The 24437-nt window shown below is 44.9% G+C and overlaps 2 protein-coding genes and 1 long non-coding RNA gene across 5 annotated transcripts in view; all 3 read left to right on the top strand.

Moving 5' to 3' along the window:
- The first annotated feature begins 789 nt into the window (after window positions 1-789).
- Window positions 790-7689, top strand: LOC133130516 (B-cadherin-like). The gene is made up of 11 exons (XM_061245158.1): window positions 790-849; window positions 1246-1386; window positions 1480-1635; window positions 1969-2113; window positions 2318-2490; window positions 2599-2727; window positions 2902-3087; window positions 3238-3482; window positions 3889-4031; window positions 4513-4737; window positions 7021-7689. The coding sequence occupies exons 1-11, from the start codon at window positions 790-792 to the stop codon at window positions 7185-7187; spliced, it is 1770 nt and encodes a 589-aa protein (XP_061101142.1). The 3' UTR covers window positions 7188-7689.
- Window positions 7690-8650: 961 nt separating this feature from the next.
- LOC133130472 (uncharacterized) lies at window positions 8651-9788 on the top strand. Its single transcript, XR_009708956.1, has 3 exons — window positions 8651-8851; window positions 9245-9338; window positions 9632-9788. It is a non-coding gene; the product is annotated as an uncharacterized LOC133130472 (long non-coding RNA).
- A 17-nt stretch (window positions 9789-9805) lies between these two features.
- LOC133130453 (B-cadherin-like) overlaps window positions 9806-24437 on the top strand; it is a 44636-nt gene continuing 30004 nt past the window's right edge. The window contains exons 1-14 of one of the 3 annotated variants that reach the window (XM_061245059.1): window positions 9806-9852; window positions 11676-11825; window positions 11943-12098; window positions 13374-13518; window positions 14028-14200; window positions 14657-14785; window positions 15247-15432; window positions 15752-15996; window positions 16189-16331; window positions 16461-16685; window positions 17469-17693; window positions 19751-19881; window positions 20910-21053; window positions 22956-23696. In XM_061245059.1, the coding sequence (XP_061101043.1) occupies window positions 11679-11825; window positions 11943-12098; window positions 13374-13518; window positions 14028-14200; window positions 14657-14785; window positions 15247-15432; window positions 15752-15996; window positions 16189-16331; window positions 16461-16685; window positions 17469-17693; window positions 19751-19881; window positions 20910-21053; window positions 22956-23198 (2292 nt within the window). In that variant the 5' untranslated portion in view covers window positions 9806-9852; window positions 11676-11678 and the 3' untranslated portion in view covers window positions 23199-23696. Of the gene's footprint in view, window positions 9853-11675; window positions 11826-11942; window positions 12099-13373; window positions 13519-14027; window positions 14201-14656; window positions 14786-15246; window positions 15433-15751; window positions 15997-16188; window positions 16332-16460; window positions 16686-17468; window positions 17694-19750; window positions 19882-20909; window positions 21054-22955; window positions 23697-24437 lie in introns of those variants that run through there. The other 2 variants (XM_061245060.1, XM_061245061.1) reach the window with 2 other exon arrangements.

Below are 24437 nucleotides of genomic sequence, written 5' to 3' on the forward strand. Positions count from 1 at the left end.
TTCCAAATGTCAGGACTGAGGGCGAGGGGCCATCCAATCACCCCCCCCCCCCCCCCATCATAAATTAAACATACAAATTAGTCTCATAAAATAAAACAACTGCCTGGTGCTGTGTCTTGTAAAGCAACAGTTCTGTCAATAATGTCACAGCTACTGCCTGTCTCACTATTAAATGAAATTATTCATTCATTCATCCATCCATCCATTATCTTAACCCGCTTATCCTGAACAGGGTCACTGGAGCCTATCCCAGCATACATTGGCCGAAAGACAGGAATACACCCTGGACAGGTCGCCAGTCCATCGCAGGGCACACACACCATTCACTCACACACTCATACCTACGGGCAATTTAGACTCTCCAATAAGCCTAACCTGCATGTCTTTGGACTGTGGGAGGAAACCGGAGTACCCGGAGGAAACCCACGCGAACACGGGGAGAACATGCAAATTCCGCACAGAGAGGCCCCGGCCGACGGGGATTCAAACCCAGGACCTCCTTGCTGTGAGGCGGCAGTGCTACCCACTGCACCATCCATGCCGCCTGAGTGAAATTAATTTTCACAAAATAGGCTTAACTCATGAGGCACAAATAGCCGCCAATAGCATCCATGTTTTTTGTCAAATCCAGCAGATGGCGGTAGCATGCAGATCCTACTAATAATGCTATATTGTGTCTTTCATTTTAAATCCAAGTACTAAACTAATGTTAAATACTACTCTTTTTTTCTTTTTATTAAAGAGACAAACGTAAAACTTCGACCCAAATTCTCAGATGGCTCAAAGAAGATGTCCACAGACACAGTGATTTGTGAACCTGGAGACAGTCAGCATGACCATCAACACAAGGTGGGCAGTATCACTCCTGTGCACACACACACACACACAAACACACACACACTCACACACACGCACATGCATACACAAACACACTCACACAAATACACGCACACACACACTCATACACTCACACACACTCATACACTCACACACACTCACACACGCACATGCACCCGCTCACACACACACACATACACACACACACACATACACGTGCAGACACACACTCACACGCACACACACACACTCACACATACAAATATACACACACACATACACACGCACACACACATACGCACTCACACACACACACACACGCACAGGCATGTAGGCACACACGCACTCTTTTATGTGCTGTTATGATGAGCTGATATTGGTATTAATTTGATTGCAATACTTCCTCAGCCTCAGCACTCTGCAGCTCTTCCAGTGCTGATGTTTCCACGCTCTTCCAAAGGGCTGAAGAGGCAGAAAAGGGACTGGGTCATTCCCCCCATCAACTTCCCAGAGAACGACAGAGGCCCCTTCCCCAAACAGATGGTGCAGGTAGGTGCCCGGCGCTTTGGTTTGCCCATTTCAGTTTGGTTATAACTCAGTCAGGTTTTACTGACCTACGCCTGGTTGTTTTTGTGTTCACAGATCAGATCCAACAGGGATAAGGAAGTGCCGGTGCATTACAAAATCACTGGGCCTGGGGCAGATGAGCCCCCTGTTGAGCTGTTTAAAATTGACCGAGACTCTGGCTGGCTCAGTGTCACACAGCCTTTGGACCGAGAGACCCAAGATAAATATAAAGTGAGTTGTTGGTTATTTTTTTTCCCCCAGGAACATAAAAACATTTTTTGTGGTTGGTTGAGTCCCAGCTGCAACTTCAGGCCAGTGTAGTCCATCTATTCAGGAAGGCTGGGATCACATGCTTGTGTCAGTCAATCACTTCTTTGATCAGAGTTTTTAGCAGCTATTGGTCAATGATCAATGATAGAATCAGGGGTACATTTCTGCACTACACACGTGTCTGTAAAACTGTTGTATTGTCTTCAAATGTCATTTTATGTTTAGTTTTTTTGTTTAATACCCTCGATTTGTAATCTTTTTCTCTCTCCTTGGTACCCTCTTCCCCCTCTCTAGCTCTTTGCTTATGCAGTAGTGGGTGAAGCTACTGTGCCCGAGGAGTCAATGGAAATTATTATCTTTGTCATCGATCAGAACGACGAGATACCCAAATTCACTGAAGAAACCTTTCTTGGCGAGTTAGCTGAAGGATCCAAAGCAGGTAGGCTCATCTCAGGGCAAATGTCAGTATGGTACAACAGAAGCATAGTCTTTGACAGCAGTAGCAATATTCACTCGCTGGATTGACTGCCCAAGACCCATTATCACAAACGGCCATGGTGGTGTTGTTCTGTTGAATTAGATACATTTTTGTTTAATTGTTCATGCTGATATTAATTTGTGTTAACTAATTTTCCCTCTTAAGGTTTAGAATTTATGAAGGTGACCGCTGTTGATCTAGATGAACCTGGTTCAGCTAATTCTGACATTAGATACAAAATTGAGAGCCAAGACCCAGAGAGTCCAAAACCAAATATGTTCTTTATTAACCCTATAACTGGAGGGATCCAACTTAAAACAGAGGGGCTGGACAGAGAGGTATGCAATTCACTTATAACAGGATCTATATGAAAAAACGACAATGATTTTAAGAAAATGTAAAAAAGCGAATCCAGTGAGAGAACCATTTTGCTTTTCCTTTTGCAGAACTTTCCTAAATATACATTGGTAATTAGCGCTGCTGATATGGAGGGGGACGGCCTCTCAACCACCTGCAAAGCAAGCATCACAGTAACCGACAGCAACGACAACGCTCCTCAGTTTGACCCAAATTCAGTAAGTGAGCTTTAACTGGGACTTTTCAGTCATGTGAAGTGTGCTATTCAAGTCTTTCCTATCCACAGTGTGGTGGGTTGTGCAGTTTCTGTTAATGTTAAAGAAGCATCCTTTAAGTTGAATTGTGTCTTCTGCTTTGTGTAACACACATTCTGTAAACTTTCTCTTCCATAGTACACAGTGACTGTGCCTGAGAATGAGGTGGGTGCCCTAGTGGTGAACATGCCAGTGACTGATGGGGATGAACCTCACACACTAGCCTGGTCAACTAAATACAAGATTATTGAAGGAGACAATGGAGGGTTCTTCAATGTTACCACTGGACCCAGCAAGCTGGAGGGCATTATTACTACAGTCAAGGTGAATATCCATGCTCTGGAGACCAAACATCTCAAAGGATCTCTGATCCACAAGATAGTTAATCTGCTTCAGCACCAAGCTTTTGTCAGACTGTTGCAAATTTTAAATTATTTATACATTATTAATTGTATATTTTCTGTCCCCAATCAGGGCCTTGATTTTGAGAAGAACGCAAAGTACACCTTGTTGGTCACCGCGGAGAATGATGCCCCGTTTGTCACCAATCTGCCAACCTCCACTGCCACAGTTATTGTGAACGTGGAGGATGTGAATGATGCTCCAGTGTTTAATCCAGTCGAGAAGGTGGTCATTAAACCAGAGAACCTGGAAGTTGGTGCTGACATAATTGCATATACAGCAACTGACCCTGACATGGCAAAAAATCAGAAAGTATGGTAAGAAAATATTTCTGGGAATACAACATTTAACACAGCAGCGTTCACACGGAATAACCTGAATCAGGTTCACTAGTATTTCTGTACCTTCCTTAGCCCGCATTGCTCACTTAGGCTAATCAACTGTAAGTCACTTTGGATAAAAGCTTCAGCTAAATAACTGTAATGTACACACGTGCCTGCCAGCCAGCTGATTCTTTTCTCACAGCAACCACAAGCTGTGTGCGCTTACCACTAAAGTGTACCTAATGCTTAGTTTACCTAAAAGCTGTATAGGGTCTTGCACGGAGAGTTATTGCACTTTGTGTAAATCCACTGTAGCCAGTGGTGTATTAAATGAAAGTCTACAAACTAGTGGTTGAGAAAGAACAGAAACAAGCAATTGAGTAGTTTTTTTCCCCTGTAGGTATAAATTGGGCGATGATCCAGCTGGATGGCTGAACGTCAATAGAGAGACTGGACTTATCAAAGCGAGGAGCCCCATGGATAGAGAATCTCCCTTTGTCAAAGGGGGCAGATACCGGGCCCTCATCCTGGCCATTGATGACGGTATATATATATTCATAAATATAATTTTTTTTTTCCTTTAACCATTAATTCTTCCGGGCGGCACGGATGGTGCAGTGGGTAGCACTGCCGCCTCACAGCAAGGAGGTCCTGGGTTCGAATCCCCGTCGGCCGGGGCCTCTCTGTGCGGAGTTTGCATGTTCTCCCCGTGTCTGCGTGGGTTTCCTCCGGGTACTCCGGTTTCCTCCCACAGTCCAAAGACATGCAGGTTAGGCTGATTGGAGAGTCTAAATTGCCCGTAGGCATGAGTGTGTGAGTGAATGGTGTGTGTGCCCTGCGATGGACTGGCGACCTGTCCAGGGTGTATTCCTGCCTTTCGCCCAATGTATGCTGGGATAGGCTCCAGCCCCCCTGCGACCCTGATCAGGATAAGCGGGTTCAGATAATGGATGGATGGATGGCATTAATTCTTCCTTGTATCCATTCAGTACCGTGAACTAAGACCTGCCTCTTTTTTTCATAGATGATGCCCCTGCTACGGGAACCGGGACTCTGCTGATTGAGCTGGAAGATGTAAATGACAACGCTCCCACAATCGAGGAGAGGGTGATCACGATCTGTAACCAAGAATCTCAAACCGTGACGCTGTCCGTCACCGACCGAGACGGGCCTGGATTCACCTCCCCTTTCCGGGTGGAACTACAGGGAACGAGCGCGAACAACTGGACCGCTCGCATGAATGACGCAAGTAAGCAAGCCTGTTTACCAGTTTTAGCTTTAGCGCCATCTGTCAGGTTCTGTGTTTTCTGTTATCTGTTCTGTATAAGTTCTTAGCGTTTTTGTTTATTGTTACCCTTCTGTTTTGATTCAACCCGCTGTCTTTGGACTCCCTTTGGTTTATCGGTTAGTGCTTTTGTTTCTTCGCCTGTTTGGACTACCTGTTTTTTTTCTGCCTGTGACCACGACCATTCTTGGGATTACCTGTGTTGTTACCGAACGTTTGCCTGGATACCAAACTTTTGCCTGGACTATCGATTACAAACTGCCTGTCCTGTACCATTCCTGTTTGCTGGTTCTCGACCCCTGCCTGTATGATCTACAATAAACTTAAAGACTTTAAATTGAACTTTTCTGGTCTCACTATTGGGTTTGTTGATCTGGCCAAACATGAACCCAGCAAGCCCAACCCCGACCCAGGAGACGCTGAGACGGCAGGGACAACAACTTGGAGTGCGTGACACCGAGCTTCATTCCCTGAACCAGGACTTGGCCCACCTTCAGCACCAGATGGCCACATTGGCTAACTCTCTGGCTGGTGCTCAAGTTCCTCAACCTCTGTCAGTTCCCATTTACCTAGCTGGACCTCCGCAATGCCTACCACCGCATCCGTGAGGGGGACGAATGGAAGATGGCCTTCAACACCCCCAGCAGCCACTATGAGTACCTGGTCATGCCTTTCGGACTCACTGACACCCCCGCTGTCTTCCGGAACCTCCTTAACAACGTCCTCCGGGACACAATATCCAAGTGTGTGTTTGTCTACCTGGATGACCTTCTCGTCTTCTCTGTCTCCTTGCAAGAACACGTCAGTTACATCCACCAAGTCCTCTGTCGTCTCCTGGAGAATTGGCTATTCGTTAAAGCCGAAGTGCGAATTTCACTGCTCCACCCTCCAGTTCCTTGGCTTTGTCGTCTCCAGGGGAAAGATCAGGGTTATCAGTAAGCTGGCCATCCTGGGCCACCCCTTCTGGCAGCCTTCTGTTGAGGCCACCTGATGTGGCCAAATTTGTTGCCTGCTGCCTGGGCTATTATTATATGGGGCGGCCTGTAGCGTAGTGGTTAAGGTAAATGACTGGGACTCGCAAGGTTGATGGTTCTAATCCCAGTGTAGCCACAATAAGATCCGCACAGCTGTTAGGCCCTTGAGCAAGGCCCTTAACCCTGCATCGGTCCAGTTGAGGATTGTCTCCTGCTTAGCCTAATCAACTGTACGTCGCTGTGGATAAGAGCATCTACCAAATGCCAATAATGTAATGTAATGTAATATTCGCCACACTTCTTCCCTGAGGAAGAGGAGGACGTGGACGTGTCTACTCTTGGTTCACAGCTTTTTCATCAAATGGACTTGGAATGTCCTGAAAAAGAAAGAAACCTGCTGGTGTACTGAGCAACAGACATCGAACAGGTGAACCAAGGAAAACACCAGCAGTTCATGACTGAAAGATTGTAAGAGCTGTGAAGAAACATCAGTTAGTGACAAAAAATCTCCACAGGGCAGGAGTGAATGTATCTCAATCAACTGTTCGAAGAAGACGTTGAGAGCTGCAATATAGAGGCTATACCACAAGATGCAAACCACTCATCAGTAGCAAGAATTTGGAAAGAAGTACAGAGATGAGCCACAAAAATGTTCAGGAACAAAGTGTTACGGACTGATGAGACCATGATTAACCTACCAAAGTAATGGAAAGACCGAAGTGTGGAGAAGGGGATCTGCTCATGATCTAAAACATACGAGCTCATCTGTGAAGCACAGTGGAGGAAGTGTCTTGACTTGGGCTTGCATGGCTGCTTCTGGAGTGGGCTCTTCATTGATGATCACTAGACTTTAACCCAATTGAGCATGTATTTCACCTCCTGAAGAGGAGATTTAAGGAAGAAACAACTGAAAGAAGATGCAGTAAAAGCCTGGAAAGGCATCGCAAAAGAAGAATGCAACAGTTTGGTGATGTCAATGGGTCTCCGGCTTAGTGCAGTTATTGCAAGCAAGGAATATTCTCCCAAATATTAAGTGTTATTTACTTTCATTTACTTAAATGCTCTCTGTTCTAATACTTTTGCTCACCTACAAATAGGGTGGTCTGATACCAAAGTTGCGATGTTCTAAGTAGTTTAACACGTCTAGGTGTAAATACCAGGAAATAAAAAGTTGAATGTGATTTCAGCTTTTATCTCAACCCCAGATGTATTCAGTGTATCGTAACTTCCGTTCCAATAACAGAAACTTGACTGTTTCATTTATTTGTTCCAGAGACGGGCATAATACTGGGACTGAGAACCTATTTGGAAGAGAATGACTACACTGTTATCCTCCGCGTATTTGACAGCCAGGGACTGTTCCAGGACAACACCATTACTGCCACTGCAACTTGGGAAGCCTGCATAACTAGGGGTTCTTTTTGCATCAGACCGACTTAGAATTACTGTCTGAGTTCAGTTTAAATTGACATGAATTGGAATCTGTGTTCATGATCAGTTTAATATCAGTGATTATCAAATGTTCTCGATCAAGATATTATCTCATGTATTTTTGCATTGATATTCTTGCTGTATTGTGTGCTTTGGGCTAATAATTTTATTCTAAGAATTTCTATGCTATTTTTGACAAATCTTTGCTAAGTTTTTTTCAAGCATGCTTGAGCAGATTCTTGTTTTTTGAGCAAATGATTGCAAATTCATTGTAATAAGTCATTATTATTTTTTCTATAATTAATATACTTTTCTAAATATTGTTACGATTTACACTTCTTTTTTTACACAATTTACTTTTCTTTTGCTCACATTTTAATTGGAGCTACAATTGTTTGGCAAAAATATGAAATCAACAAAAGACAGATATGGGAAAATGTAGTATAGTAGGATGTGATAGATATACTTTACATAACCCTTGAGTTAAAACTAAATACACATTAAAGTGTTCAATAAGAAGCATACATTTGAGTATGTTTAAGTAAATGTAATCTTTGTTAGACTCATTTAAACTCTTTTTATGTGTGCAATGCAATGAATGGAATTCACAATTTGAATAAAAATAAAAATATTGATTATTCAATAAATGCCAATTATGTCTTTTAACCAGAGTGTTTTGAGACATGCAGTGTTCACCACCTGCTTCTGGAAGAATCATACACAGAGGTTTGTTGTGTAAACACCATTACTACCACTGCAACTTGGGAAGCCTGCATAACTAGGGGTTCTTTTTGCATCAGACCGACTTAGAATTACCGTCTGAGTTCAGTTTAAATTGACATGATTTGGCATCTGTGTTCATGATAATATCAGTGATTATCAGACGTTCTTGATCAAGATATATTTTTGCATTGATATTCTTGCTGTATTGTATTGTATGCTTTGGGCTAAGAATTTTATTCTAAGAATTTCTATTTTTGACAACAAAAAAAACTTTTTTCAATAAGCATGCAAGATATGAATGCAATGTGCACCACCATCATACACAGAGCTTTGTTGTGTAAACATCTGATATTTGATGGTTTCTAAGAAGGACAAGCTGAAGGTTAAGAGAACTTGACATAGGACATGGTACATGGTAAACAAATTATGAGAGAATACACATTTTACCTGGTGGTTTAGTTAGTGTTTCAACCACAATGCACTTGCCGTATCATAAAAATTCTGCCATTTCAACAATTGCTCGCAGGGCCTGATTGCGAACGTGCACTTAATATGGCAGAAAAACTTTCCCATCTGTCAGTGGTGGAGGTCACCTTCACACCATGGTAATCTTCCCACGCCCTGCTGAAGATCAGATCCTGCTGATTCAGGGTAACAACAAGTCGAGAGAGAGAGAGAGAGAGAGAGAGAGAGAGAGAGAGAGAGAGAGAGAGAGAGAGAGAGATTGAGTTCTGGGGGGGAAGGGTACAGTTCCGGAACTGAGGGAGTAAGGGCAGAGTTCTGGAATTGAGGGTAGAATTCTGGAACTGAGGGAGTAAGGGCAGAGTTCTGGAATTGAGGGTAGAATTCTGGAACCGAGGGAGTAAGGGCAGAGTTCCCGAACAGGGACAGAGATTGAAGAACTGATGCGGGGAATCAAGCCTTTCGGATTTGCCCTTCTCCTCATCCAGGTGTGTGGCAGGTATTCTCCTTCTCTTTGGCTGACAGAAAACAGAGGCCTGAGACTACAGCCCTGTATTGGGGTGAAATTCCATTCATGGCTTTAATAGATTTTGAAGATAATTATACTTTTCTTTTTGAAGGAAACAGAGGCATGCAGTAACACAGTCACAGAGTTGCATTTAGTGAAAACGTATTTATTTCTGGGTCTGTAATTGAAATGCTGAATGTCTTGAATAATTTAATTTAAAATTGTGATGCTGCTGCAAGTGTTCATGCTCCATAGATGAGACAATATGTGAAAATATTTCCCAGATGTGGCCATTTCAAAATTTTATTTGACGTTCAGACAGGTCAAAATACTTCAATGAATGCTCAGGATGTCTTTTTATTCAAATTCGTAGGGCTGGGCTTTGGGTTTGTTCACACAATTCACAGGTGAGTTGGTTCTCGGGGTGGACGGACATTTTCACCAGGAGGGCGGGGTTCATGGTAAAGGTGAGCTGGACCTTTGCATGGCTTAACAGATTAGCAGTGCATAGTTCTTCATGAAACCTATTCATAAAACAATTTATATTAGCAAGTATACTGACATATTTACTGTGACACTGCATTTTTAAAAAAATTTTAAAAGGAAAATAAATCCAAAACAGTGTGAACAAATTGCATCATATACTAGATGCGACAGTCATCTGAAAATGTATATGTGCTTGCACTGTGTGTAAAGTTCTTATCTTATGTCTTTTCCATTGTATAATCTCATCTCTTGGCTTTCACGGCTGTTTTTGCAGCGAGGCGTTCTAGCTGCGTCGGGAAACAGAGAGCGCCGTTTCTCCCAGACGGGAAAGTGGCCCTCGATGGAACTGTCAGCCTGAAGGGAGCTGTGATCTCGCAGGAAAGACCGAAGCGTTTCCCGCTGCAGGCTTGGTGTTCGAAAACAGAGACAGGATCACAGGAACCACAACACAGCAACCATAACCAACAAAGCCAAAGAGATGCCTCTTCGGAGCGGGTAGGAATAGAACGGAAGGATAAAGCTTCTCTCTCAGCTTCAGTGTGTTTCCAAACACCTGGGTGCCTAGTTTTCCCTCTATGGCGTCTTCCTAAGACTGTAGCTACACCTCATAAATAACTCGGGAGAGTGTTTCCAATATGACAGTGGCTTGGGGAGCCTCACTAGTCTGTAAGACACAATCTTCAATCGTGTCACTCATGCAGGAATGGTCTCACTTGGCAAGATATTCGCTTCCTCTTTGTGGAACAGCAACAGATGTTTGAGTGGTGGTTCGCAGTGACGAAGTAGCTCAACTAGTGGGACACTAGTGCCTTTCAATAGGACAGCTTTCGGGAAATGTTTTTTTTTCTAAATTCTAAATCGGTGTCCTTGAACTAGTCCATTGCTGTCAGTGATTGGTAAATAACCATTGGAGTGCCCCGTTAAGTTTCAGTTTAATAGAAAATGTACGCAACAAAATGAGGAGTCATTTTCGGCACGGCTTGAACGGTTAATGGATCTTGGAGGACGCGCATACGATTTAGCGCCCTCCTGAATTCAGGGAGGACGATGCGATGAAGAGATGGGCCTGAAACTACAATTAAGCAGTCCGAAATGGGTCGATAGAAAATCTTGTGCGTCCAAGGCGGTGAACAGGCAACTGTGTTCGCTGTGAATAGTTACTGCTAAATGAACGTTTAGCTGCGTTCTTTAACAAGTGTATCCGTCTGTGCATATACATACGCCTAACAAGTTACCTATGTGTGCCCAAGTATAACGGAAGTAAAGCTAATGTTACTTTTGGATCCAATTCTTCACATATTATTAATATGAAACAAAATCTTAACCATAATATGACAGGGTAAACTAGACGCTAGAGCTGCGTTCCTTTAGAAAGTGTGACCCCGGTTACACAAGCACTTTCACTGCCAGTTGAACCCACACAAATCGTCCCTCTTTACTTCAATTTTCCATGTCCCCCATTTTGTAGTCAACAGTCACTTAACATAATTGTGTTTTTGACCCATTTTCTAAATTGTTAAATCAGATAAATGTTATATATAATATCATGAAGCGATATCATGAGAATCCCATTGGTTACACCAGTTGTCAAACCTGTTTCGGTTCGCGTTTGTTAATAAATCGGGATTTTTAAAAAATTAAATTTTTTTTAAAGAGAGCAGTCCCAGGCAGCCCAACGGATTATTTTTCAACTCAGTACATGGGGGTTTGGGAAAAGGCAATCTTAAGTGAAACGGGTCCATTGGAACAACAACAACTCTCAGTTTAGACCAGGGTTGGACAACTCCATTCCTGGGTGTGTATGCAGGATTTTGCTGCCAAAAAAAACGCATCTGCGCTTCGGCATGTGGAACGCGATTACTCGGCAGCGGTACATTATTTGACCAGCAGGTGTCACTAGTGTCCAGGACTCGTGAAATTAATCCATCTGTAAAAAACTGAAGCATCGTCTGGACATTGTTAGTTTGTACACAAGACAGCAAGTTATAGACCCGCAGTTTCGTTAGCCCGGTGTCGATAGTCTCCCAGGCGTAACTCTCGAAACGGAAACTTTGAAGCAGTTTCTCAAAAACATGGTTTGGTGGCACCCAGAATGAAACGGGACACAACTCAATTGATATCTGGAGTAGATCGATAACTTTGGGATCGTCAGAAAGCTTACATACCCCTCTTTCGAATGGTCAAAATACCCTGTGGGGTCAACACGACTGATTTTGATAGAGCAGGCTACACATAAATAAATTTAATTTTGTAATAATTTTCCACCTAAGCATCACCCATTTCACACTGTTCCTCACATTTCTGCTTTCCACTCACAGCCTATGTCCAGTCCAGAAGTGCTGGCGTTTCCTACACTGTGGTTCCCACAGTCCCCAGGAAACCCGAGGAGGAGGAAGAGGGACTGGGTTATTCCACCTATCAATATCCCCGAGAACGACAGAGGCCCCTTCCCCAAGACAATGGTCCAGGTAACTGTGTCCCAGGAGTTGTTAATTATGAGTGTTAATTGAGTATAGGTGCGGGCGGATTTGCCAACACATTCCCGTTTGTAGATGAGACCAGGATGAATACTTTCACACTTCCAGATCAGGTCCAGCAACGCTAAGAAGATGGAGATCACCTATAACATCACGGGACCGGGGGCTGACCAGGCGCCAGAGGGGATCTTCTCCATTGACAAGCGTTCCGGCATGCTGTTCGTCACCAAGCCGCTGGACAGGGAGAAGAAGGCCTCATACGTGGTACCCAAAGTTCCCGGGAAACAATTCCTCATAGGGAACAAGTTACAGCAGTGTTACAGTTACAGTGGCCTGAACATGAACTTTCAACTTATTCTGTAGTGAGTAACGTAGCTGACAGGGTTCGGGACAGAGGAAGCAGACGCAGACTCGGGGGATGACGTAATCAGGCAGGCTGTAATGACGAAGGGGTAGGATCCAAAACGTAGTCCAGACACAGGCAACGGTCAAAATCCGAGCAGACATGAAGGCACATGAACGGCAGGCAGAGCGAAGTCAGGAGTACAAAAACCAGGAAGTCCAAACAAGCGAAAGTACAAGAACAAAAAACGAAAACAGAGTCCAAAAACCAGGCGGAGATCAGAACCAGAAAATCTGAAGCAGAACAGACAGATAATCACAGGGCACAGGTATGGGGACTGCTAGAACTGGGGTGGCGAACAGAATAACGGAAAGATGAACTAGCAACGAGAAACTGAAAAGGACGGTCTAAATCAGGGCTGCCCAACGCTGTTCCTGGAGATCTACTGTCCTGCAGGTTTTCAATTCAACCCTAACAAAGCCACACCTCATTCAACAGCTTCAGATCTCTTTGAGCTACTTAGTAGGTATTAGTAGAATCAGGTGTGCCAAATTAGGGTTGAAGTGAAAACCTACAGGACGGTAGATCTCCAGGAACAGGTTTGGGCAGCCCTGGTCCAAATCCATTACTAACAAGCACACAATGAGAAACAGGTGAAGTGAATGACAAGAGACAGGAAGGAAGTACATATAAGGAGTGGGGAGGCGGAGACATGAAATGGATGAAGGTGAGTGGAGCAGAAAATAGACTACGTAAAGCACAGAGGTAATGAAAGGCAAAAGCGCTTGGGACTTAGACATGAAACAGATAACAGAAACACAGAACCTGACAATAACATAATGCCGAGAACAGGCCATTCAGCCCAGCAATGCTCACCTTTTCCTTCCACTAAAGTGTACCCACTGCTTCGTTTGCCTAAAAGCTAGATAGTACCCAGCACCATATCCAGCCTGGTCTTGAAAACCCCCCCAGTGTTTCTGCCTCCACTATGTCCTGGCAAGCTATTCCAGACAGTGACCGTGTGAAGAAATACTATCTTATCCTTTGTCAAATTCCAATGCAATGGCAGGCTTAGAATATCCCTTGTGGTCACCGTTTGTTGAGTACATTAGACCACTATTCCCTGTCATATGTTCAATGGAAAGTTCAGTGGTGAATTGTGCCATGATCTCCAATATATCGTTGTTCCACTGAAGCTCCTGGCCCAGGCAGTGGCAGTTGGTATTGGCCAAGCCGAGCAGCCAATGGAGCTCGTTATCCGAGTGACGGACCAAAACGATAACAAGCCTGAGTTTACCCATAATCCCTTTCTGGGTCATGTGACGGAAGGAGCGCTGCCAGGTGTGGTAAATGTTGAAAATGAATATGCAAACTTCTTTTGATGCATTTTAAGAATCTGAATATTGTGAAAGGTAATAATTTGATGCATCAGCCATGAATAGCCTGTATCTTGTTCCTATGCACTCAGTGAGCACTTTATTAGGTATTTATCAGACTTATTTTTTAGACTTATTGGTCTTCTGCTGCTGTAGCCTATCCACTTGAGAGGTTTGACGCGTTGTGTGTTCAGAGATGCTCTTCCCCCCCAAAAAAACCCCAATGAGCCTTAATTCACAAGGGAAGTATTCACTGCATTATTTTCCTGCAGCATGACACCCTCCTCATAAAATGGGCAAAACGTTGTGGCATGTCTGCAATTAATTACCATGTAATCACTAGGAAAATGGGCACGTTCGTTTCTATACAATCAGCCCGGGATTTTGATTAATTTTGATTAAGCTTATAACTTTTACTTATGCTTCTCTTGGAAGTGTCTTTCTCATACGCTCTGGTCGACGTTTAATTTTCAGATTCTGCATTCATGACGGTTGCGGCGATAGACAGGGATGATCCCTTGACTGACAACGGGATCGTCCGGTATAAGATCGTGAGTCAGGCCCCGCAGCTCCCGAACCGGGCCATGTTTGCCGTGAACGCGGTGAGCGGAGTGATCAGCGTGTCCGCAGCCGGGCTGGACAGAGAGGTACGGCTCTGAGCAGGGTTTTCAGTAGGTTTCAGCGTCAATCAACGTCCTGAACTCAAGTGGAATTGACCCCTGTGGCGAACGTCACACCACAAATTAACGACTTTACAGATGCTGCGTGAGAAAGTAACGGTCAGGGTCGCGGGCGAGACGATGTGGCTTGGAGAAGGCGTACTGTTCTCAGGATCACCGGATTAATTTGGGCCGCCAAAGGGACGGGGTGTAGACAGTGTATCCCTAATTAACACATGCGCAATTGTAATAGATAGGGTACAATTGGCTTCTAAATTGGGGAGAAAATAGGAAAAATCTGAAACAAATTTAAGAGCAACAACTTAAGTAATTGTAACTATAAAAACTTTATCAGAATCTTTTATATTGCGAACAAAGACTCGGTTTCCAGTTCACTTCTCAGTTTCCACAATCTCACAAGCTTTTTGTTTTTTTGCGAAACAGACGTACCCGGAGTACAAGCTGGTCATCGAGGCCGCCGATATGGAAGGGATTGGCCTCACAAACACCGGCACGGCGATCATCACTGTGACAGACACCAACGATAACGCTCCTCAGTTTGTCAACAGCACTGTGAGTTCATCACATATTCATCTTCATGCTATGATTAATCAACCATTCCAAACGCTTTACGCTCTATACATAATGTAACTAGTTCCACTTTCTCATCTTGAGAAGATAATTTTTCACTGCAAATTCCTAAATTTACACATGGATGTTACAATCTTATTACTTTACAGCAGAACTGTGAGCAGCTGTGGCCTTGGAATTGTAAGCTCTTCTCTCTGTGTTCCGAGTGGTTTTGAAATATTAAGCTTCAAAGATTGCAAAGTGAATGGGCTCCAGGCAGATGCAACCTTTTTTGTATTTTGCATTTTCTTCATACGTTTAAACAGTTCTTTCTTGTTTTTCTAGTTTTACATTTTCTTGTTAAACGTCACACACACATTTCTTTCCCAATAAACAGCATATTTATGACACTTAACTAATTATTTGTCAAAGACTTGTCTAATAATTCCAGCGTTCTCCCACAGCACTCTGGGTCGGTGCGAGAGAATGACGCAGGTGCCCTGGTGCTGAAGATGGCGGTCACGGACAAGGATGAGCCCCACACGCCTGCCTGGTCCACGAAATACATCATCGTCAAGGGAAACGAGGGAGGTCTCTTCAGCGTCAGTGCCGGGCCAGGCCAGCTGGAGGGCATAATTTCTACTGCCAAGGTATGCACCTTTCATCTGGCTGAGAAAAGCATTCAAACTAACGTACTACTAATTGCGAATACATTCATATTTCAATTTATCTCAAAGCTTATTGGGATTTTATCAGCTGTGTGTCATTTCATCATGTCTGATTGGACCATGCTTGCAATGATTATTTTTTCCCGAAGAACACTTGCTACCTTTCACACATATGCAGAATATTATGGGTGTTTCTGAAGGTATGAAATGCGTTTAAAAGCACTCCTCCTCTTGCGCTGTGTCAGCTTTTAAAGACTCTGTGACCATCGTCAAATGAAAGGGTAACCGATGTGTTCACCAGGGCCTGGACTTTGAGAATAGAAACAAGCACACCCTGTTGGTCACTGTGGAGAACGATGCCGCATTCTCCACGCGTCTGCCCACCTCCACCGCCACGGTTACTGTGACTGTGGGGGACGTGAATGAGGCTCCAGCGTTCATGCCTCCGGAGAAGGTCATTAAAGTGTCTGAAGGCTCTCCAGTGGGCAGTGATCTGACTGAATACACAGCAAAAGACCCGGACTCTGCCATGAAACAGGCCGTCAGGTGAAACACACGCGTGTGCGCACACACACACCTGCACGTCCGCACACACACACACACACACAAACAGACATACACACAGGTCTTTGTATACACCGACATACATGTGCACACATGCATGTATAGTATGTGCAATGTGAACACATACCCTCACACTAACGTGGTCACCGTCTCCCATGCGATTTTGCCCCTCAGGTTTCGGATAGAGGATGACCCTGCACGATGGCTGAGTGTCAATAAAGAGACAGGGCTCGTAACAGTCAGGCGTCCTATGGACCGAGAATCCTCATTCGTCAAGGACGGAAAATACAAAGCAATCATTCTAGCGTACGACGATGGTAAAGCCTGTGTCCTGATCATTTAACACGGTGCCAATAAACTGGCATTCTAGGGCAAATATTGTAGAAGGAACTGCTTACAGCTTTTATTCTCTGAGGGAAACACTCAGTGAGCTTTCTCTCCTGCAGATGACCTACCCGCCACTGGGACGGGAACGCTGATAATCGATCTGGACGATGTCAACGACAACCTGCCTCTCCTTCACCAGCGAGAGGTGAGCATCTGCGCCGAGCGACCAGAACCGGCCCGTTTGGACATTATCGACGCAGACGGGCCGGGGAACGCCGGGCCTTTTGACGTGGAGCTGCTGGGTGAATCCAGGAGCAACTGGACCGCCAAAGTCAATTCTACAAGTAAGCTCTTTGGCGCCATCTAGTGTTAAAATAGAATTGAACAGCCCTGTTGGGCCCTGCACCCAAATTTTTGCCAATGTTTTCTTATCTGCGATTACGAGTTGCTTCATTTGAACACACAATGGCAGCTTTTTGTTGCTTCTGCTACTTGCTGGAGCTCATGCCTAGTAATAGTTAATGATCTGCCCTGTATGTTCAGATCCTAACATGGTGGGCAATTCTGAGCCTTACAGATATGCTGTTTATAACTCTCTGGTGGCAAGAATATGGACAATGGGAGAGCAGTGACATGGAAAGATTGACAAGGTTAAACTTACGGGGGACTGAACATTCGCTGTTTGTGTCACAAAACCTTGGAACAGACCTTCGGACATAAGATTATCCAACTTGACGACGATTCTTGATTGAGCTCTTGTTTACATGTATGCGATGTTATTAATTACTTATTAGCCTCCTCTAGTGGTGAGAATGAAACTCCACATCAACACACATTACATTACATTATTGACATTTGGCAGACGTTCTTATCCAGAGCGACGTACAGTCGATTAGACTAAGCAGGAGACAATCCTCCCCTGGAGCAATGCAAGGTTAAGGGGCCTTGCTCAAGGGCCCAACGGCTGTACGGATCTTATTGTGGCTTGACTGGGGATCGAACCACCGACCTTGCGTGTCCCAGTCATGTGCCTTAACCACTACACTACGCTACAGGCCGCCCGGTGAAATCACATCCTGGTAAAAACACAAACGAAACAAGCAAACTGTGTGTTTTCCTCCCCCCAGGCGACAGTGTGATTAACCTGACCCTGCGGAGGACGCTGGACCCCGGGCTGTACCTGGTGCTGCTGAGGATCTACGACGCGGGACAGCACTTCCAGGACAGCACGGTCTCCGCGGAGGTGTGTCAGTGTGAGGGCCGCGTCTCCACCTGCGTCCGCCACGCAGCGAGCCCTTACGCCGGCGCTCCCCTCTCCGTCGGCGTCTTGGGCGCCGTCCTCGGCCTCCTGCGTGAGTCCTTTCTTAATGGTTGGCATTTATATAGCGCCTTTATCCAAAGCGCTGTACAACTGATGCTTCTCATTCACCCATTCATACACACACTCACACACACACCGACGGCGATTGGCTGCCATGCAAGGCCCCGACCAGCTCGTCAGGAGCAAATGGGGGTTAGATGTCTTGCTCAGGGACACTTCGACACAGCCCGGGCGGGGGATCGAACCGGCAACCCTCCGACTGCCAGACGACTGCTCTTACTGCCTGAGCCATGTCGCCCCCTTTCTTACTTTAAAAGGCACAAAGTTGAAGGTGCAGTAGGTCATTTCGGATGTCTAACGGCCAAGAGAGGAATAGCAGCAACAAACACGCTCAAACTACAACACTGTTTATCCCTCCCCCCTTATCTGTGAACGCGCCGACGTTGAAACGCCATTGACGGTGGCAATTGGAACCAATTTTCAACCAATGAGCTTGAATTATTGTACAGTTACACGATGTTTTGGTACATTCGGGCCGTCGACTGCATATTTTGAAACCTGAATTGAAGGACTATAAACACAGGCAGAGGGCTGAATCAACTTGTCAGTGAGCCTTTTTCAATGATGGGAAGGGATTTCAAATGGTCTTGTAACAATGTTTTCAAACAGAAATCTTACCTATTGTACCTTTAAGTATTTTAATCTTATATTTAGGCTTAAAATCTTTCACTTTTGTTAAATAAAAACAAAATATTGCCAATGAGGTGAGACAGATTGACTAATTTCAAGATTTACCAGAGGAGTAATTTCACTTGATAAAAAGTAATTTGAGAGAAATGACAAGACAAAAACACTTGATACGACAGAATTTTAGCTTGTACTTTTTTGTGACGTATTCTAAAAAGCTTGAAATGCCAAGCTGCTGAAGTTTGATCTGATGATTGAGGTGAGCAACCAAAAAATGTTTTTTCTAATCATGATTCATTTTTGCCAGGCGTTCTTTCCTGTGTGGAGAAAACAAAAATAATTTGTTCCTGTCCAAAGGAGCCATTACAACCTCTGACTCAAAGACATAATTATGTATATTAATATGTTGTCAGCTATACCTTTTCTGGTTTATATTGTTTTGTTGTTTTGTTTTGTCTGTAAGTGCCTCATCTCTTGTCATGTTATTATGTTTTGTGTGGACCCCAGAAAGAGTAGCTGATGAGTTTTTTGTCAGCTAATGGTGATCCTAACAAATCTTAAATCTTAATTTCCCAATGATAACGATGAAAATATAATAAATGCTGACATCACTGATAGGTGTGGTAGTCCCTTCCAGAGAGCCCACGGGTGCTGCTGTCCTGCTCTTGTGTTTTTCTCTGTCTCTCACTTTGTTTTTCATAATGCTGGTAGTATGTGAACTTGTATATTTGGTGTTAATGGTGGGATAGTCTATGGCCCACAGTGTTGGTGCTGTTTGGTGTTTGTGTGGTGTTAATGGCGGTATAAAATGGTGGTGCTTGGTCTTTGTGTGGTGTTAATGGCGGTATAAAATGGCCGTGGTGTTAATGGCGGTATAAAATGGCCCTGGTGTTAATGGCGGTATGAAATGGCCCTGGTGTTAATGGCGGTATGAAATGGCTGTGGTGTTTGTGTGGCGTTAATGGCGGTATAAAATGCCGGTGGTGTTACTGGCGGTATAAAATGGCCGTGGTGTTAATGGCGGTATAAAATGGCCGTGGTGTTAATGGCGGTATAAAATGGCCGTGGTGTTAATGGCGGTATGAAATGGCCCTGGTGTTAATGGCGGTATGAAATGGCTGTGGTGTTTGTGCGGTGTTAATGGCAGTATGAAATGGTGGTGGTGTTAATGGCGGTATAAAATGGCCGTGGTAATGGCGGTATGAAATGGCTGTGGTGTTAATGGCAGTATTAAATGGCTGTGGTGTTAATGGCGGTATAAAATGGCGGTGGTGTTAATGGCGGTATGAAATGGCTGTGGTGTTAATGGCGGTATAAAATGTCTGTGGTGTTAATGGCGGTATAAAATGGAGGTGGTGTTAATGGCGGTATAAAATGGCGGTATGTTTTTCTGACCCACAGTGCTGGGGCTGCTGCTCCTCATGTTCATGAGGAGGAGGAGCAGACCGGAGAAGGGGGAGCTCCTCTTGCCTGAGGACGTTCGGGACAACCTCTACTACTACGACGAGGAGGGCGGCGGGGAGGAGGACCAGGTGGGTGTTGAAGGGTCACAAAATGTATCAGGCACTCAGAACTGGGGATCCAAAAGCGTGACCACAATGTGAGTTTCTCAGTATAAATAGTCTTTATTTTCTTATAGCAGGTTGAACAGGCGAGGGTCAAGGGCCAGCAAACAGATGCAACAGGGATGAGGTCAGTTTGTTAACAAAGGTTCAAGCAGTAGGTTGTAATTCCAGCGAACGGGTGAATCAAAGGTAATCCAGAGAATAGTCGAGGTCACAGGCAAATGGTAGCGAGGGTGCCTCCATAGTCCACGTCCACAGAAAAATCTCTGCAGAAAATGCCAAAGTGCCCGGTCCATTCATTAGCACACAGACCACAGTCCATTCAGACGGGGTGAGCAGGACGCCGGGATGCCCTTTAAAGTGTGAGGTCACAGATGCTAAATGGTTGGCATTCATGAAGCGCCTTTAGCCAAAGCGCTGCACAATTGATGCTGTATATCTGATTAGAATGTGGTTTACTGGACACTCTAATGCTGATGTCACAATCACACCCGCTAATTCGAAAGCAGTGGAGTTCTAGAACACTGAGGTAGAGGTTTTTGGAAAAAAACATTCCATAAAAAAAGAAACCCTGCTCGTGAAAGGGTTAAAAGCATGACCAAGGACCTGGTCTCAACAGCAGCAGCCTACTACACAAAATAAATATTTTTTTCCACCTGTTATTCTGAATCTTCCCTCATAATTTATGATACACAGGAACACTCTCTAATGCACAAACACTGTTCGAGAAATGCGCGGTATTACTTTTAGACTCATTGTAATCTACTTTGCTCAAAAAGAAACATCACGGTGATGTAGAGCTACTCTCGAATGCACATTACAATGTGCAATAATTTAATATGTGGATTCTCTGGATAGGAACATCTGCCAATCTGCTAAAATGTAACCTAGAATAATGCATCAATTGTTCCTCAGCGACATGAATTCTGTTTCCCTCGCGTCACGCACTGGTTGTACGTGACGCTGAAACGCTGGTGGCTTTGCGTCCCTTAAAGGAGTACGACCTGAGCCAGCTCCACAGAGGCCTGGATGACCGCCCCGAGGTCTTCCGCAACGATGTGGCCCCTGGGCCGGGGCCCCTGCCGCTGTACCGACCGCGGCCCCAGGAGGACGAGGAGATCGGAGACTTCATCCAAGATGTGAGTCGAGTGTCACGCAGACGCTGTCAATGTAACCGCCGCCCTGAGTGTGGAACAGGATACAGGCATCGACACTCTGTCAGCATAGCCCTGAGAGTGGAACAGGATACAGGCAGCTACACTCTAATCTGTCAGCATAGCCCTGAGTGTGGAACAGGATACAGGCAGCTACACTCTAATCTGTCAGCATAGCCCTGAGTGTGGAACAGGATACATGCAGCTACACTCTAATCTGTCAGCATAGCCCTGAGTGTGGAACAGGATACAGGCATCTACACTCTGTCAGCATAGCCCTGAGTATGGAACAGGATACAGGCATCTACACTATGTCAGCATAGCCCTGAGTGTGGAACAGGATACAGGCATCGACACTCTGTCAGCATAGCCCTGAGAGTGGAACAGGATACAGGCAGCTACACTCTAATCTGTCAGCATAGCCCTGAGTGTGGAACAGGATACAGGCAGCTACACTCTAATCTGTCAGCATAGCCCTGAGTGTGGAACAGGATACATGCAGCTACACTCTAATCTGTCAGCATAGCCCTGAGTGTGGAACAGGATACAGGCATCTACACTCTGTCAGCATAGCCCTGAGTATGGAACAGGATACAGGCATCTACACTCTGTCAGCATAGCCCTGAGTATGGAACAGGATACAGGCATCTACACTATGTCAGCATAGCCCTGAGTGTGGAACAGGATACAGGAATCTACACTCTGTCAGCATAACCCTGAGTGTGGAACAGGATACAGGCAGCTACACTCTAATCTGGAAGATTGCAGGTTCAAACATTGGGTGAGGCCTAGATGTCTGTTCTGAACAACGAACTCCAGCTGGTTCTCTCCTGTACTTGAGCACAGTAAAATCTTTAGGAAACACATGTAATCTGTAGCTGTAGCTGGTGCATATACACATGTCTGATCAAGACATTATTTGGCAAAGTAAATAATTAAGAGCAGAAGTCTATGTTATATCTCCACCAGTTAAATAAAGAATAAACTGTGCAAGTAATTTGTTCTAGGAGTGCCTGTTAAGCAAATAATGCCGTGAAATTTGCACCACTTATCGGTGACCCTTTATTCAAATGATGTGCTATGGATGGTGTAGTCTACTGAAAAGACACTATCCACCGTCTGGCTGACCATGTAAAAGCCACTCACAGCTAATACACAGAGTGCTGATAGCAGCTAAATTAACCCCGGCAGCCTCGCTAATGAACTCCAGAAGCTCTCTGCTTGCAACTCAATATTGTGGCTCCAAACCCCATCCGCACCCCCAGTTATACGCACAACAGAGAGCGCTAATGGGCTATTCTCTGAGCCTCTATGTGACAATGGACAAAACGGCCCTCTTCTCTGACTCAGAGACTCAGAATCTTCTGGCTGCAGGCAATAAGTTTTGGTTTGTTTTGGTCATTCCAGTTTATTGTTCAAAGGAACATTAGGGAAATTTGGACTTCTAATGGTCAAGCGAGGAATAGCAGCGACAAACACCTTCAAACCACAACACTGTTTATCCCCTCTCCCTTCTCTGTAAACGCGCTGACGTTGAAATGCCATTGGCTGTGGCAACTAGAACCAATTTTCAACCAATGAGCTTGAATTATAGTACAGTTACACAATGTTTTGGTTACCGAGTGTCGATGCCGCCAACTGTATATTTTGGAACCCGAATTTAAGGACTATAAACACAGGCAGAGGGTGAGTCAACATGTCAGTGAGCCTGTTTCAATGATAGGAAGGGATTTCCAAAAACGTTTTGATGGTGATCCTTTAAAAAAAGAAAAAAAAAGAAAGAAATTGAATTGTTCAATCTGATCAGCCGTTGTTTGAGCCTCCCTCTCTGTTGCTGTTGCTGTTGTTGTTGTTGCTGTTTGAGCCTCCCTCTCCGCTGCGCTGCAGAACCTGAAGGCCGCGGACAGCGACCCCACCGCCCCGCCGTACGACTCCCTCCTGGTGTTCGACTACGAAGGGGGCGGCTCAGAGGCTCGGTCCCTCAGCTCCCTCAACTCCTCCAGCTCCGGGGACCAGGACTACGACCGCCTGGCCGAATGGGGGCCGCGCTTCAGGAAGCTGGCCGACATGTTCGGCGGCGGGGAAGACTGTGACTCGGACACACTGCCCGGCAAAGTAGAGTGGGTGTGATGATGCAAGGGCAGGGGGACGCTGGGGGGCCACACACCTGGGCGAGGTCTCCTCATCCACGGCAGCAGTGGGTACGTGATGTTATGGAACCACGTGGGGTGATGTGTCCTCTGCATCTGATTAGCATCCTAGTGACTTAGGAGCTGTGCAGCGCCTGGGGACCAGCTCCAGGTCGGAGCCCTCGGTCAGGCGCAGCGGCAGGAGTGAACCTGTCTTTCCATGTCTTTCCATACGGGCGATGACGACTTTCTCTTCAAGGAGCTCAAGACAGCTGCCTCAATAAAAAAAAATTTTTTTTTTTAATAGCATTTCCTGTCTGTGTTTTTTTTTTTTTTTACTCCACAAATAAGTCTTTCAGTTGCTCAACTATAGCAATGATGAAAAGTAATCTCTTTTTTTAGGCTTTTTTTTTTTGGAACTATGAATCCCACTGGAAATGTATCATTGTGTTATGAATTATAATTGTATGTATTATAAATGTATACACACATTAAATGACCCCCCACTTTTTTTACCTGTAAACAGAATCTTCTAGTATGTTATTGGCCGGTTTCACAGATGCAGATGCCCAATATGAACTACAGTTTCTCTCCATGCAAGACATTTTTTCATACCATCACCGTTGCTTTTAAACACTGCTTACGGAGACAGAAAATATCTGTAATGGAGGGATAACGTTTAAAAAGTCAACTTGAACTGCACGCTTCTCTAAAATGGTGGTTAAGACAATTTTGGGATTTATTCAAGAGGCGAATACACCTGATTGCAGTAATAAAAAGTTTAGCTGTTCGCAATTGACACACATTATCGTAACTGGGTCCATATTTATGTGTACACAGAGATAATTGCACTTATATTCTCACATGACAAAAAGTATAGTTAACTTTCCATCAAGCGTTGTAACAGTGCCACTGAAAACGATGAATCTGCACGCTCCTGCAAGGCCACTGCTCTCCAGTAGGTGGTGTGGCCCTACTTATGCCATGGAGCTCCCCACCGCAAGGCCCTCATTAAAAGTCACTGGGAAATTGTTGTGTTGTGCAATAAATTATAGAAAGGCACACCCCAAATATTTTGCAATGTTCTCAAAAGTGGACAGGGTCACAGGAGGGAAAACCGGAGTACCCAGAGGAAACCCACGCAAACACGGGGAGAACATGTAAACTCCACACAGAGAGGCCCCGGCCGACGGGGATTCAAACCCAGGACCTCCTTGCTGTGAGGCGGCACTGCACCATC

Source organism: Conger conger, chromosome 6 (genome assembly GCF_963514075.1).
Source record: "Conger conger chromosome 6, fConCon1.1, whole genome shotgun sequence".
Classification (NCBI taxonomy): Eukaryota; Metazoa; Chordata; class Actinopteri; order Anguilliformes; family Congridae; genus Conger; species Conger conger.

Coding starts and splice junctions, on each gene's coding strand:
- LOC133130516 (XM_061245158.1), top strand. CDS start 790: ATGTCCACAGACACAGTGATTTGTGAACCTGGAGACAGTCAGCATGAC. Junction 3,088..3,237: donor GCATTATTACTACAGTCAAG/GTGAATATCCAT, acceptor GTCCCCAATCAG/GGCCTTGATTTTGAGAAGAA. Junction 3,483..3,888: donor GCAAAAAATCAGAAAGTATG/GTAAGAAAATAT, acceptor TTTCCCCTGTAG/GTATAAATTGGGCGATGATC.